The sequence below is a fragment of the Monodon monoceros genome, unplaced genomic scaffold (assembly GCF_005190385.1).
Source record: "Monodon monoceros isolate NGI ecotype Baffin Bay Population unplaced genomic scaffold, NGI_Narwhal_1 Super_Scaffold_17, whole genome shotgun sequence".
Lineage (NCBI taxonomy): Eukaryota > Metazoa > Chordata > Mammalia > Artiodactyla > Monodontidae > Monodon > Monodon monoceros.
In genome coordinates this window covers 2313146-2328064 of record NW_021703773.1, presented here as the reverse complement: position 1 = coordinate 2328064, position 14919 = coordinate 2313146, and the positions used below count along the sequence as shown (strand labels likewise).

Below are 14919 nucleotides of genomic sequence, written 5' to 3'. Positions count from 1 at the left end.
GCTGTACAGAAAAGTGATTCAGTTATACAAATATGTGCATTCTTTTTCATATTCCTTATCACATTTTTTTCCATTTAAATGCCACCTTCATTGAAGAAGCCTTGCCAAAACTTATAAAGTTGCTCTAAATTTTTGAATGTGAATCTTTAAGTGAATCTGTACCAATAAGATTTATAATTATACATTTATTGTAAATAACGTGCTAGTTTTAATGGTTGCTTGGCCATCTATCCCTAAGCATTTTTGAAATTTTCATACATGTTAGTCGGATATGTTTTATTCAGTGGAATTTGACTAACTTGGTTTTTTAGTGTACATGTGAAATTAAAGATACTTACTTACTGGAGCCACTGACTTCAACCTTCTCCCACTGTGACAAACACCAAGTGGGTGTAGATTTGTCCCCTGCCCCCGTGCAGAGCACATCACTGCTCTGCTGATCTTGCTAACAGAACAAGCAAACCCATTTTTCATGAGAAGTACGTGTGTAGCTTCTTCAGTGATTAAGCTAAAAAACCAAGTGTGTGTTCATGAGAAGTATTTTCTAGAGAGCAGCAGACTGTGTAGCCACTGGACAATTTGAGGAAATCATGAAGTTTTTAAATGATCTCAAAATAGTGAAGTTCAGCACTTACTGAAATTGCAGTCTGTGGTTTGAGTGAAAGTGGTGATTTAAAAAGAATAGGGAATTCTGCATAAACCTTAGAGACAGAAACCATCTATAAATCCCTAGTAGCCTCAAGGACCTAATAAAAGGATCAATATGCCCAGCTGATTCCATGTTTAGAATCTGATCATATAACATGTTTTATATCCATATTTTCTTGTTAAGTTTTTGCCTTCACTTTATTTATCCTACTCAATTGTATCTCTCATCCTTGTGTATTTAACTGTGATATTGTATGTAATCTAAAAATAGAAAAAATTTAGCTTAAAATAAATTGAATAAATCCTGGCACATACCATCTCTGACTCTCACGCTTGCCTTTTTATGACTTTTCTATAACAAAGATTCTGGGGTATTATATAGGTGAATTTAACATACTTTAAACCTCTAGTTAACCTTGTGGGTAGGGTAATGTTCATATTTTCATATGATTAGATATACATAATTATCAATTCAAATTTAGCCTGGTCCTTCATTTATTATTTTTAGTTTTTAAGTTCTATTCCCTTACTTATGACCGCTCTGAGCAATTCAATCTACTTGTTTTCTTAATCCTCGGAATGCTTGTTTCTAGTTTAATCCTTCTGCTTATATTGTATTAAAAAAATTTTTTTTCTTAATAGTCATCCATTTTATACACATCAGTGTATACATGTCAATCCCAATCGCCCAATTCATCACACTACCACCCTCCCCCCACCACTTTCCCCCCTTGGTGTCCATATGTTTGTTCTCTACATCTGTGTCTCTATTTCTGCTCTGCAAACTGGTTCATCTGTACCATTTTCTAGGTTCCACATATATGCGTTAATATACGATATTTTTCTCTTTCTGACTTACTTCACTCTGTATGACAGTCTCTAGATGCATCCATGTCTCTACAAATGACCCAGTTTCGTTCCTTTTTATGGCTGGGTAATCTTATCAAATTTTTGAATGCATAAACCTGATTGATCATTTCACTGCTAGAAATCTGCTCTATAGATATATTCCCAAATGTAAGCCAAGAGTATTCACAGCAGTGCACTTTTGTAATAGCTAAAACTGATGACGCTACAAATGTTCATGAACAGGTGACTGGTTATAAATCATGTTACATACATACAATAGAATCATATCCAGCTGATAAATCAATTAGGTGAAAATGTATATGCTGCCAGCACCCTGATCTTGGTTTCCAAATATCATTTTCCATTAAAAGGAGCCAGGACTCCTTGGAGAAAAGGCTGATTCCAGGACGGTGGCATAGAAAGTGTGAGATAATCCTGGAACATCTTGTTGCCAGAATGTTACCAGAATATAAGGAAGGGCTCAAAGAATGATGGGGCCACATCAAACGGACACAGGAGCCAACTTGAAGTGGCTTTCACTGGCAATTTGAGATAATTTAAGTATCAAAATTAATAAAAGTAATAGCATTGGATTACAACTCATTAAGTAAAATAAGAATCCAAAGGTTTATACTAATATAAACAAAACAAATCCATAAATAAATGGTGGAGAAGGGAAAGCTCTTCTTTACAGTAGAATGCCAGCTAAAAAACCAAGTTCTTTACAGTAGAATACCAACTGTAAGGAACAATAGAGTTAGAACATCACCAAAGGGGACATCCCTGGCAGTCCAGTGGTTAAGACTTCGCCTTCCAGTGCAGGGGGTGGGAGTTCGATCCCTGGTGGGGGAGCTAAGATCCCACATGCCTCGGGCCAAAAAACCAAAACATAAAACAGAAGCAATATTGTAACAAATTCTATAAAGACTTTAAAAAAAATGGTCCACATCAAAACATCTTTTAAAACAAAACAAAAAATTATGAAAAGATGGGAAACAAATTGATGAACAGTCAGATATTTATACAAATTACACCTTAATCACAAAGGGAAAATAGTAGCTTTACAAGTGGAGAAATCTGGCAGAAATCACCTTAACCAAGTGATCGAAGTTAAAGGCATCAGTGACGGGTGGGATAAAATGACATCACGGCCCTCCCCCGCACGATGTCTTGATGTACCATCAAGGTATGACATCACGTCAAGCACACCCATACTGAGGTACATTCTGCAAAAAGGCTGGCGTGTACAGGTCCAGGAAGACAAGGAGAGGCCGAGGAATTTTTCCAGATTGGAGTAGACTAAAGAGATAGGACAATGAAATGTAAGTATGATCCTGGCTAGATGCTGAACTGGGGAGAACAGCCATAAAGGACATGACCGGAACATCTGGGGAATTGTGGCATGGACTGCGAATCGAGTAACAGTTGTGAATCAGTGTTAAATCTCCTGATATTAATAATTAGACTGGGGCTGTGTAAAAGAAGGTCCTATTCTTGGCAAATACACACTGAGGTAAATTGGGGTAAGGGGAAGACCGTCTCTAACGTACTCTGAATGGTTCAGATAAGTAATATGTAGCAGCACTATTCACAATAGCTAAGACGTGGAGCAACCTAAATGTCCATCAACAGATGAATGGATAAAGAAGATGTGGCACATATACACAACGGAATATTACTCAGCCATAAAAAAGAACAAAATAATGCCATTTGCAGCAACGTTGTTGGCCCTAGAGATTATCATACTAAATGAAGTAAATCAGAAAGAGAAAGACAAATACCATATGTATCACTTATATGTGGAATCTAAAATATGATACAAATGAGCCTATCTGTGAAACAGAAACAGACTCAAGGACATAGAGAACAGGCTGGTAGTTGCTAAGGGGGAGGGGTTTGAGGGAGGGTTGGAATGGGAGGTTGGGATTAGCAGAGGCAAACTAGTATATATAGGATGGATAAACAACAAGGTCCTTCTGTATAGCACAGGGAACTGTATTCAATATCCTATGATAAACCATAATGGAAAAGAATGTATACATATGTATAACTCAGTCACTTTGCTGTCCAGCAGAAATTAACACAACATTGTAAATCAACTATACTTCAATTAAAAAAAACCAGAAAAGTAATATGTAGGTGGGTAGACAGATAAAGCAAAAGGGGTGAAATATCGATAATTGGTGAATCTGGCTCATGGGTGTACAGGAATTCCTTCTACTATTCTTGCAGGTTTTCTGTAAGTTTGAAATTATATCAAAATTAATGTATATGCTGACATGGGACAGTGATAAAGGGAAGGTACAGAGCCATGCATATGTTATGCTGCCTTAAGACAATATCCCCGGGACGTCCCTGGCGGTCCAGTGGTTAAGACTTCGCCTTCCAATGCAGGGCGTGAGGGTTTGATCTCTGGTCGGGGAGGTAAGATCCCACATACCTCGCAGCTAAAACATAAAAAAAAACCAGAAGCAGTATTGTAACAAATTCAATAAAGACTTTAAAAATGGTCCCCATCAAAAAAATTTAAAGGAAAAGGCAGTATCCCCTCTTCCCCCTACAAAGGACATAAAAGAAATACTGATGTGTTGGCTCTTGGGGGACAGACTGGGAATTAAGACCCGGAGAGAGAATTTTTTTACTTTTAATTTTGTTTTTTACTGTTTGAATTTTTCTTTCCCTCTGGTAAAAGATGTTCAAGACGTGATTTTACTTCCTTTTCTTTTTCCAGTTAAAATTCAAACGCCCCTGCAAAAGGTCCCACTCACAGAAAAGGGCATGAAGCTGGAGGCAGAGGCCCAGGGGAGAGAGGAGCTGGGTAGGATGTCTTCAGACAGAGAGAGGCCCCAGCCCGAGGCAGGAAGTGGGTGGGGTGATGGAGATCCACTTTACCTATTGGGAGATCTGCCCCCCCCCCCCCCCCCCCCCCCGAGTCCCCCACAGTCTCCTGCAGAAAGGAGAAGTTGGGACGGGGCAGGCAGGTGGGACACCCTTGACCAGGGGAAGTGCTGACAGCAGCCTGGGCTTGGGGTGGATTGGAGTCTGACAGTTGAATTGCAACACAGTGCAGGCCTTTAATTAAAGTTCCCATCTCTGTGGCCCTGTGGCCTTCCGCCTTCTCCCTCTGGAGTTGCCCGGCCTTTCCCTTTGCTCTCTGTTCCTCATTCCTGGCTCAGGCGGCTCAGTGGTGAGCCTTTCTTCCCCACATGGCTGGCTCAGCCGGGTCTGGAGCCGCTGACCCGGGCCCTTCCCAGAGTGTACACTTGGTCATCTCCAGCTTCTGACTTCTCAGCAGAAGAAATCCAGCCCAACCCAGCAGGCTGGCCACACCTTAGCAGTTCTCTAGAAGTGGTAGCTGCAACGAAGTTACATGAACATGGGCCAAACTGAGTAACTGCAGTGACTGCATCAGTGTTGGCCGGGGGGCTGGGCCTGGAGCGGGGGAGGGGTGGACGGCAAGGGGCCCCAAGGGAGGCAAACTTTGGGGTGATGGAGATGTTCTATGGGGTGATTCTCATGAGAGTTATTGGGCTACACGCAGTTGTAAAATAACTCCTTAAATTGTACACTTAAAATTGGTACATTTTATAGTATGTAAATAGTATCTCTATAAACCTAATTTTTTTAATGACCAAAAGGAAGTAGAAAGATTATCTATGTGTTTAAGTGATCTGACATCCACTGGTAATAAAATGAATAGGGTCTACAATTTTTTCTCCTAAGAACCATCCCTCCGGGTCCTGCCATTTTTTGCCCACTTCACAGACCCACCCACCAGATCAGTGTGAATTGATCCACCCACCAGATCAGTGTGAATTGATCCAGACTGGCAGGTAGCAGTAGCAGAGAGGGGAAAATTTTTATTATTTAGGACCCAAAACGGTCTGTCGGTGTTTCTGTCTTCTAAGGGGAGGCAGGATTCCTATCGAATCACTGCAGTTAGGGAACTTAGAGGGTAGTGGCTCTGCAGGGACAGAGAAAGAAATTAGAGTGTAGACGTCCCCTCGTTCAGCCCAGGATTTTTGCCATGAAGCGGAGGCCTCCAGGGGGTGACGGAGCGTCTGGAGGAGGTGATGGCAGCCTGAGGGCAGCAGCTGGAGAGAGGGTGGGCCCGGAAAGGACAGGCTTGAGGCCTCAGCCTAAAGCGTTGGGATCTGAATCTAGTTTAGAAGCTGTGCAGGCTGCCTGAGGGCCTCTGGCTGTGCTCTGTTGGGGACCTAACTGAGGACGGGGTTGTGGCCGAGAAGAGTGTGCTGCTCTGCCTGAGATGGCAGAGGGATCTGGTTCTTTGTCCACGAGCAGGAGGCCTGGAGCTGGGCGGCCAGGGCAGGTGGGAGGTGGAGATGGGGGAAGCTGGGCCAGGTGGTGGGAATGGAAACTGCTCAAGAGAAGCTGTCCATGCTTACTTCAAATCGCCTGTGGTGCTGGGATGTAAATGTCTCCATCTCTGCAAACCTTTGGCAAAGTCTGTAAATACGAGTCGAGCTGAAGGGCTGTCTTCCAGGTCTGGGCAGAGAACTGGATCCACAAACCCAGGGGGGCAAAAGGATTTAATTTAAATCCTGATGGGGTTTCCTAGGTGGCGCAGTGGTTAAGAACCCGCCTGCCAATGCAGGCGACACGGGTTTGAGCCCTGCTCCGGGAAGATCCCACATGCCGCGGAGCAACTAAGCCCGTGTGCCACAACTACTGAGCCCGCGTGCCACAACTACTGAAGCCCGCGCGCCTAGAGCCCATGCTCCGCAAAAAGAGAAGCCACCGCAATGAGAAGCCCACGCACTGCATCGAAGAGTAGCCCCTGCTCGCTGCAACAGGAGAAAGCCGCACGCAGCAGCAAAGACACAACGCAGGCATAAATAAATAAATACACAATTCTGTTAAAACAAAAATTGAAGTCTTTTTAAAAAAATTAGTGCTAATGGCTCTTAAGGACTAGAAGAGAGTGTGGTGACAAAATCGCTGGCTGTGGTGGAGAGGAAGACCGATTTAGAAAGGACAGTCAAGAGTTCAGCAAAAGCAGGAGCTCAGAATCAGAGGGGGCTGCGAAGCATACTGTCTTTTAACACCACCACCTCTTACATCAAATTCCTGGAGAGACGTGAAAGGTGAATGGACACAGGGCCTTTCACCGTTAAGTGGGGGCCGGTTGGAGCCCATTTCACTTGAATCACAAAGGACGAGGATCTCAGCTGAATTCTGGATTATTGCATTTAAAAACTAACAGTATTAGGACTTCCCTGGTGGCACAGTGGTTAAGAATCCGCCTGCCAACGCAGGGGACACGGGTTCGAGCCCTGATCCGGGAAGATCCCACATGCCACGGAGCAACTAAGCTCGTGTGCCACAACTACTGAGCCCGCACACCCTAGAGCCCATGCTCTGCAACAAAAGAAGCCGCCACAATGAGAAGCCCACGCACCTCAATGAAGAGTAGAGACTCCACTTGCCACAACTAGAGAAAGCCCGTGCGCAGCAATGAAGACCCAACGCAGCCGAAAAAGAAAGACAAAAAACCAAAAGAAGTATTAATAACTACTATTCAAACAGGTTTTAATAAGTACCAAGCTCTGTACTAGGCACTTTATAGATCTTATCTCACTTAAACCATATAACCATGAGGAGTAGGTTTTATTATCCTCCAATTTAGTTTTTTAAAATTTTATTGAAGTATAAGTTGATTTACAATGTTGTGTTAATTTCTGCTATATAACAAAGTGACTCAGTTATACATATATATATTCTTTTTCATATTCTTTTCCATTATGGTTTATCACAGGATATTAGTTTCCTGTGCTATACAGTAGGACCTTGTTGTTTATCCATTCTCTATATAATAGTTTGCATCTGCTAATCCCAAACTCCTACTCCATCCCTCCTCAAACCCCCTCCCCCTTGGCAACCACAAGTCTGTTCTCTATGTCTGTGAGTCTGTTTCTGTTTCATAGATAAGTCCATTTGTGTCATATTTTAGATTCCACATATAAGTGATATCATATGGTATTTGTCTTTCTCTGACTTGGTTCACGCAGTATGATAATCTCTAGGTCCATCCATGTTGCTGCAAATGGCATTATTTCATTCTTCTTAATGGCTGAGTAATATTCCATTGTATATATGTACCACATCTTCTTTATCCATTAATCTGTCAGTAGACATTTAGGTTGTTTCTATGTCCTGGCTATTGTGAACAGTGCTGCTATGAACATAGGGATGCATGTATCTTTTCGAATTATGGTTTTCTCCGGATATATGCCCAGGAGTGGGATTGCAGGATCATATGGTAACTCTATTTTTAGTTTTTAGGGAACCTCCGTACTGCTTTCCATAGTGGCTGTATCAATTTACATTCCCACCAACAGTCTAAGAGGGTTCCCTTTTCTCCACATCCTCTCGAGCATTTATTATTTGTAGACTTTTTAATGATTATTAGCCCCCAATTTAGAGATGAGAAAACTAAGGCTCAGTGAGGGCCAGTGAACTGCCTGTTCACAAAGCCAAGAAAACGCAGAGCCAGGATTAGAACCACATCTCTCAGACTCCAGAGACCACTTATAACCAAATGCTAAAGGGTGCAGTATCACCAAGTCTCTGCCTTGGCCAATTCACCCATTCATTCAGTAAACTCTTACTGAGCACCTGTGATGTTCCAAGCACTAGGAATGCAGCAGGGAATAAAATCTCTGCTCCCATGGAGCACAGGTAAGAGCTCAGAACTAAGGTGAGCTAAGAAACATCCTAAGGTACGAGCACACACAGCCAGCTCACATCCACGGTTTCCCCACCACCACAGCCAAGGGATGGGCAGCTGTGCTTTATCAGCTCCTTCCTCTTTAATTCGAATTTACTGGAATAAAAACATGTGCATGTACAAATGAAGGGAGCTTACAAGCTGATTTCCTCCCCCAGCTATCATCCCTCTCAGGAGGGGAACTCAGGGCCCCAAATCCCCAGTTGTCCGTGTTTCACGCAAGGTTTGAGGCACGGGCCAGACTGGCCCAGGTCTCATTCACAGAGGTAGAAGTTAGTTACATTTTCTTCCCTTCCTCACTGCAGCCGGCTCTGCCCTGAGCCACGTAGGGTCTGGGCTAAAGTTCATTCTCAGCATCTCCGCCAGCCCATTCCCACCTCCCATCATCTCCCCTAGAAGAAAGGCGGATTTCTTTATGTCCTCCAACTGAACAAGTTTTCCAACTTTTGCGACAAAAGATTTTTTGTTTGTTGAAGGAGCAGGTCCTGACTTGCAGAGCTCTCTCCCTGCAGGGCTGAGATAAAACAAACTCGGAAGGATAGTGAAAGAGTTGCTGAAATCACTGAACCAGAGCTGACTCTGGGGCTGGGGGCCTGGGGAAATCCTCCCTCTGCCAAGTGGTCTGTTTTACTGCTTTCCTATCTTTCAAGCTGGCTTCTCTTACTATGACTCAGCTCCCAGATTGCTCAGAAAACAACCCTTTTCTCACTCAAAGGAGCTCAGAGCTGTGTTGTTCTCAAAGATCGAGCAAGAGGATAGTTATTTTTGACTTACCCTGTGAAGAAGACTTTTATTTTTAAGATAACCCCATTGGAAACATTATCCTTATCGCCAACAGCATACCGCCTCTAGAGCAGAACAAATTAGCACAGGACTTTGTATTGCCTGGTCCCCATCTCTCGTCACTTGGGGACCCTCAGTGAGTCATACGCCTCCAGTAAGATTCTAGGTGCCCCTAATGAGAGTTGGATGCCCTAGACCAGCGGTATCCAGGGCTGTGCGGGGCACTCATGCTGCTCAGTGTTTCTGGATTACCCTAAATAGCACATTCAGCCTCAAAACAGGAAGGAAAAGGAAGACTTTTCTGCTGCATCTGAAAATGTTTTTTGTAAAAATTGCTCAGTCATCTCTAGAACAGGATAAAGACCAGACGTAGGCAGTGGACGCGTCTTATCTGGAGGGAAAAAGGGACTTAACATGATAAACATCTCAGGACGTGATAAAACCCAGAGATTCCTTCCTGGGCCATCATTAATTTTTTTTAAAAAATCCAGTAATATGTGACTTATCAGAAAGATTTATATTCAGTTGAAAACCAAGCTATTTTTAGCTGAGCAAATGAGAATTCTCTGGCATATGTCTGGATGTCTCACTAAGTTTCTCAGGGACAGTGATTTTCAGTGGTGACAGGATTAAAAAGAAACCTTTTGTGATGTCATACAGGAAACACACTCTAGAGAGGGGCCAGCACCTGTAGAACTCGGTAAAATTTTATTTATGAAAATAAATTTATTTTAAAAATTGATGTATTAAACAGACTCTTAGGACCTCCCTGGTGGCGCAGTGGTTAACAATCCGCCTGCCAATACAGGGGACACGGGTTTGAGCCCTGGTCTGGGAAGATCCCACATGCCGCAGAGCAACTAAGCCCATGCGCCACAACTACTGAGCCTACGTTCTAGAGCCCGCGAGCCACAACTACAGAAGCCCGCGTGCCACAACTACTGAAGCCCATGCCTAGAGCCCATGATCCACAACAAGAAGAGCCATTGCAGTGAGAAGCCCGCGCACCACAACAAAGAGTAGCCCCCGCTCACCGCAACTAGAGAAAGCCCGCGCGCAGCAACGAAGACCCAACGCAGCCAAAAATTTAAAAAAAAAAAAAAAGAGAGACACTTACACTGCACTCAGAATATGTCAGGCACTATTCTAAGTGTTTTACAACTGTTTACTCATGTTCTTTTCTCTTCCTGCTTTGAGGCCCAGCGTGCTGTTTAGCAGAAGCAATAGGATAAGTGGAGAAACTCTGAGCATCCTGGCGTGGCTAGGGCAGCCCTGGGCACACCGACCCGTCTGCTTGGGTTGACAGCAGACGTCTGTTCCTAAGAGTAAACTTCAGCCTCAGGCTCTGTCCAGGGAGGAGTGTCCTCTGTGTCAGGCACGGCTCTTACCATCTTATCACCTGTCCTTCACAACACCCTCGCCCTCCCAGCCCTCCAGTCTCTGACTTGTGTGCCCTCTTACCTCCTGCTGCTTTTAGGCTGAACCAGATGAAACTGCTAATCTTTGTTGCTGATGTTTCAACTGGTTTTATTTTAAAAAATGATAATTTCATGCAATTCACCCTTATGTTGCCTACCTTTTAAAAAAAATTGAGGTATAGTTGATTTACAGTATAATTAGTTTCAAGTGTACAACATAGTGATTCAAATTTTTTTATAGAATATACTCCATTTATAGTTATTAGAAAATATTGGCTCTATTCCCTGTGCTGTACAATGTATCCTTGTAGCTTATTTATTTAATACGTTGTAGTTTGTACCTCTTATTTCCCTACCCTTATCGTGCCCCTCCCCCTTTCCATCTCCGCACTGGTAGCCCCTAGTTTGTTCTCTATATCTGAGTCTGCTTCTTTTTGTTATATTCACTAGTTTGTTGTATTTTTTACATTCCACATATAAGTGACACCACACAGTGTTTGTCTGTCCCTGTCTGACTTATTTCACTTAGCATAATACCCTCCAAGTCCACCCATTAATACTGCCTACATTTTAAAGAAGAGAAATGGCTGCTTAGAATGGTCTAAGTATCAATAACTTGCCCTAAATTCTCAGAGGTTCTCAACAGCAGTACCCGGATTCAAAATCCAGTTTGCTCCCTTCTGAACTTACTAGTATGCTACTTTTAAGAGTGTGCACCCAAGAACCAGCTGCTGCGGTTTAAACATCAGATCATCATCCTCTTATAAGGCTGTGACTTTGGGATAAAGATTTTTCGCTCTGTGCGTCAGTTTTCTCATCTGTAAAATGGGGATAATAATAATGCAGTACTGTCCAATTTGTAGGACGGTCTTGACAATTGGATGGGGAAATCCAGGTACGGAATTTAGACAGTGCCAGGCACTCAGTAAGCACTCTATAAAGTGAGCTATTATCTTCAGGTTGCCCTTAATACTTTTTTTCCTGCTTGAGTAAATATACCAACACACACAGGCCTCTCCTTTGTCTGCTAACATGAGGCCCTCGAACTGAGACAGTCAATAGTAAAAACCTAATTATGACGCCAAGTAGGTAGGTGATGACCGATTAACAGCAGCGGTTCTCACAATTTCCAGACGTCATGGGGCTGAACCTGCAGTTCTGTGTTACGCTACTGGATTCTTTCCCTTGTTCTTTATTTTTTTAAGGAGGAAACGGGGGCTGTCACGCCTCCTAGAGACGACAGGTGTGACTTATCATTCTCGATATGAGCCAAGGAGCCTCCAGACAGGGCAGGGAGCGCAGCCCGAGAACAGGAGGCCCACGGCAATTCCTGTAAACTGTCCCTAAACCAGTCCTAGCAGGGGCCGGGAAATTCCCCCAGTTCAAAGTCTAGGAAGGGTGTCAGGCTGACCCCGGCGGTGCCAGGTGAGGAAATCCCCATGATCCCTGTCCCAGAAGTCGCCCAGGTCTAAGTCGCTAAGTCTAAAGAGGACTCTGGAGTTTCTTAGGGCTGGTCACCGGGCGGAGCAGGGCGGGGCCTGGGCCGCGCAGTCCCTTTAAGACCGCAGCCCACGTGCTCCGTGACGTCATAGTAGGAAGTGTTTGAGGAAGTGGCGCTCTGCTGGCGGGTTTGAGATTCCCGCACTTTAATGTCGTCTGGGTGGCGCACGCGCCCCGCCGCCAGGTGAGTCCCTCGGGCGGGCGCCCCCGGTGTCACCTGCCCGGCGGGCTCGCACCCCTCCTCTCCGAGGCTCGCGGAGACGCCTGTGACGGGTTCTGAGTCGGGGGTTCCTGGGCGGGGGGAGCTGCGAGGCCCCGGAGCCCGGCCCCGGCGGGGTGGTGCCGGGTGGCGGCCGCGAGGCGGGGGCCCGGGACGGGGCGGTGATTCGTCCGCGCCGCGGTGACGCAGGGACCGCGGGGAGTTGGGAGGGGAGGCGCCCCGGCCAGCGGTCAGGGCGCCCGGGCGGGGTCCCGGCTGGGGAACCCCTTGCAGGTCCTGGGCAGTGGGGCGCCCTGTCCTTTGAGGGACTCTCCTCCCTGCTGCTTCCGTACAGCTTGGGGAGGGGGCCGTCGGTGGAGGGGCTGCGAAAGGCCGGAGTTGGCTACCAAAACCAAAACCAAACCAAACAACCTGGTTTATGTACGAGGTGAAAACCACTTCCGATTTTTCTCCTTTCACATGGAAGGTCTGTAGTATCTCTTGTCCATCTCCTTGTGTTCCATTCTTCCTTAACTTTCGCTTTTTGTCCCCCACCGCCAAATTGCTTACAGAGTTAGCAGGACATCAGTATGAGCTGGTCACCTTCCCTGCCAACCCAGACATGCGGGGCCTGGGAAATGAAAGAACGGCTTGGGACAGGGGGATTTGGGAACGTCATCCGATGGCACAATCAGGTAGGCCCGGTGCCGCTGGGAAGAGCTGGGGGCGGCGGGGTTGCGGGCAGGCTCCCCCCTCACTGCCTCTGCCCGACCCTGGGCTCCCTGGGTGAACGGGGCTCACCTTGGCCATGGGCTTCTTGGGAGAGAGTGAGAGAGGGGGCCTCAGGGCCCCTAAGCTGACTCTAGGTTAGTGGTCTCCAAGCTTTAATGACTGTGTCACCTAAATAAATAGTAGAAAAAAAAAAGTTTAAGCTTTCAGCTTCAGTTATATATATTGAAAATTATATATCTATGCTAACCTTAGACTAACACCTACTAATACATTGTGTAGTAATATATTACATGTTATGAAACATGCAAAAATAGAAAAATCTAAAGTGTGAAAATAATAAAATATTTTCAAATGTTTGAAAAGAATTTTAAAAATATTTAAAGTACTTACCAATTATGATGTCTTCCCAGTATTGTTTGCAATACTTCACAGCACGAATTATACAGAGACACACGAAAGTGAGAATTATTGGTAAGGATGGTGGGTGAACATCCGTATTTCAAATAATTTTTATAGTTTTGAATTCTTTGGACCGATTTGTTTATAGCTCTGCTAGATCCTGATTTTTTTTTTTTTTTTTTTTTTTTTTTGTGGTACGCGGGCCTCTCACTGTTGTGGCCTCTCCCATCGCGGAGCACAGGCTCCAGATGCGCAGGCTCAGTGGCCATGGCTCACGGGCCCAGCCGCTCCGCAGCATGTGGGATCTTCCCGGACCGGGGCACGAACCCATATCCCCTGCATCGGCAGGCGGACTCTCAACCACTGCGCCACCAGGGAAGCCCTGATTGTTTTGTTTTAAACATCTTTATTGGACTATGATTGCTTCACAATTGTGTGTTAGTTTCTGCTGTATAACAAAGTGATCCTCATTGTTTTTATTCCTTATGTGTCTGACGTGAGTTTCTCATCCCACAAGCGTTAGGTCTTCCATATTACTGTTTGTTTGTACTGGTGTTACATGCACTGAAATTCCCCACAGCGGTGTCTTTAAGCCATTCGTCCATTTTATGAGAGTTATTTTGTTAAAATCGGATAATACCATCCATAATTCTACCAAAGTGGGGCACACGGAACCTGCAGCACGTCCTCCATCCCCTGCCTGTGGAATGCCCATTTTCCTTGGGATCCCTCGAGTGTCAGAAGCGGCACGTGTCCTGACAGATGATCTGAGGACGGTGCTGTACGGTTAATATCAGGAAAGCTTCATTTCATGTTAATTTTTTGGATTCCAGTCTTGGGAAACCCCTACGTATACCCAATTTGGAGACCACTGCTTGAGGGAACCCCCTCTCACCAAATAGATAATACTAGTTTCTTGACCCAAAATTCAGACACGCCAGAGCCCCTGAGGGAAGAAGGCTCCTGCTTTTTAATCAAGGGCCGCGAGCATCTTTTTGGACTCAAGAGATGGAAAATTTTGTACCGCTTCCCAGGAGCCTGGCTGCAGCCAGCAGGGAGGGTCATCCAGGCCTCTGGCCAGCCATGGCAGAGGGCTATCTCAGACAGCCACCCTCCTGTATCAACTGGAAGGCCCTGCCCGAACCCTGTCAGCTCTGAGTGGATGAAGCGGCCCCTGGAGGAATGTGAGAGCCAGAGCTGGAGGGCAGAGGACAGTCCTGCAGCTGGTAATTCTCACACTCACCCAGGAGACGCCAATTCCAGCCAACCCTGTGGCTGGGACAGGGTTGGGGGAGGGGTGCAGGGGGTGCAGCCAGGGGCCTGGCATCAGGACAGGAGAGTCAGATCCTTCCACAGCCCCACGCAGACCTGGGCCGGGCTGCTTCCAGACAGGCCAGGGCTTCTGGAGTCTTGACTATAGCAAGTGTCCGGCTGCAGCTGAACTGGAGACGTCTTGGTTTCCTGCAGGAGGAGTTCTATCAGGATGTGCCGAGTGTCTGCCACGTCTCACCCCAAGTGGCCTCCATCTGCTCTCTGGGCTTCGAATACGCTTGTCAGTTGGAGTTTGTTTCTGGCTTTATAGCTGCGAGCCCAAGAGTGTGTGTGTGTGTGTGTGTGTGTGTGTGTGTGTGTGTGTGTGTGTG

General features: G+C 45.5%; 1 protein-coding gene across 7 annotated transcripts in view; it reads left to right on the top strand.

Annotated features, from left to right (window-relative positions):
• The first annotated feature begins 12046 nt into the window (after nucleotides 1–12046).
• The window catches only part of IKBKB (inhibitor of nuclear factor kappa B kinase subunit beta), a 47086-nt gene continuing 44213 nt past the window's right edge, over nucleotides 12047–14919 (top strand). For 2 of the 7 annotated variants that reach the window (XM_029226309.1, XM_029226308.1), the window contains exons 1-2: nucleotides 12115–12130; nucleotides 12718–12840. In XM_029226309.1, the coding sequence (XP_029082142.1) occupies nucleotides 12736–12840 (105 nt within the window). In that variant the 5' untranslated portion in view covers nucleotides 12115–12130; nucleotides 12718–12735. Of the gene's footprint in view, nucleotides 12131–12470; nucleotides 12594–12717; nucleotides 12841–13287; nucleotides 13349–14919 lie in introns of those variants that run through there. The other 5 variants (XM_029226305.1, XM_029226307.1, XM_029226310.1 and 2 more) reach the window with 5 other exon arrangements.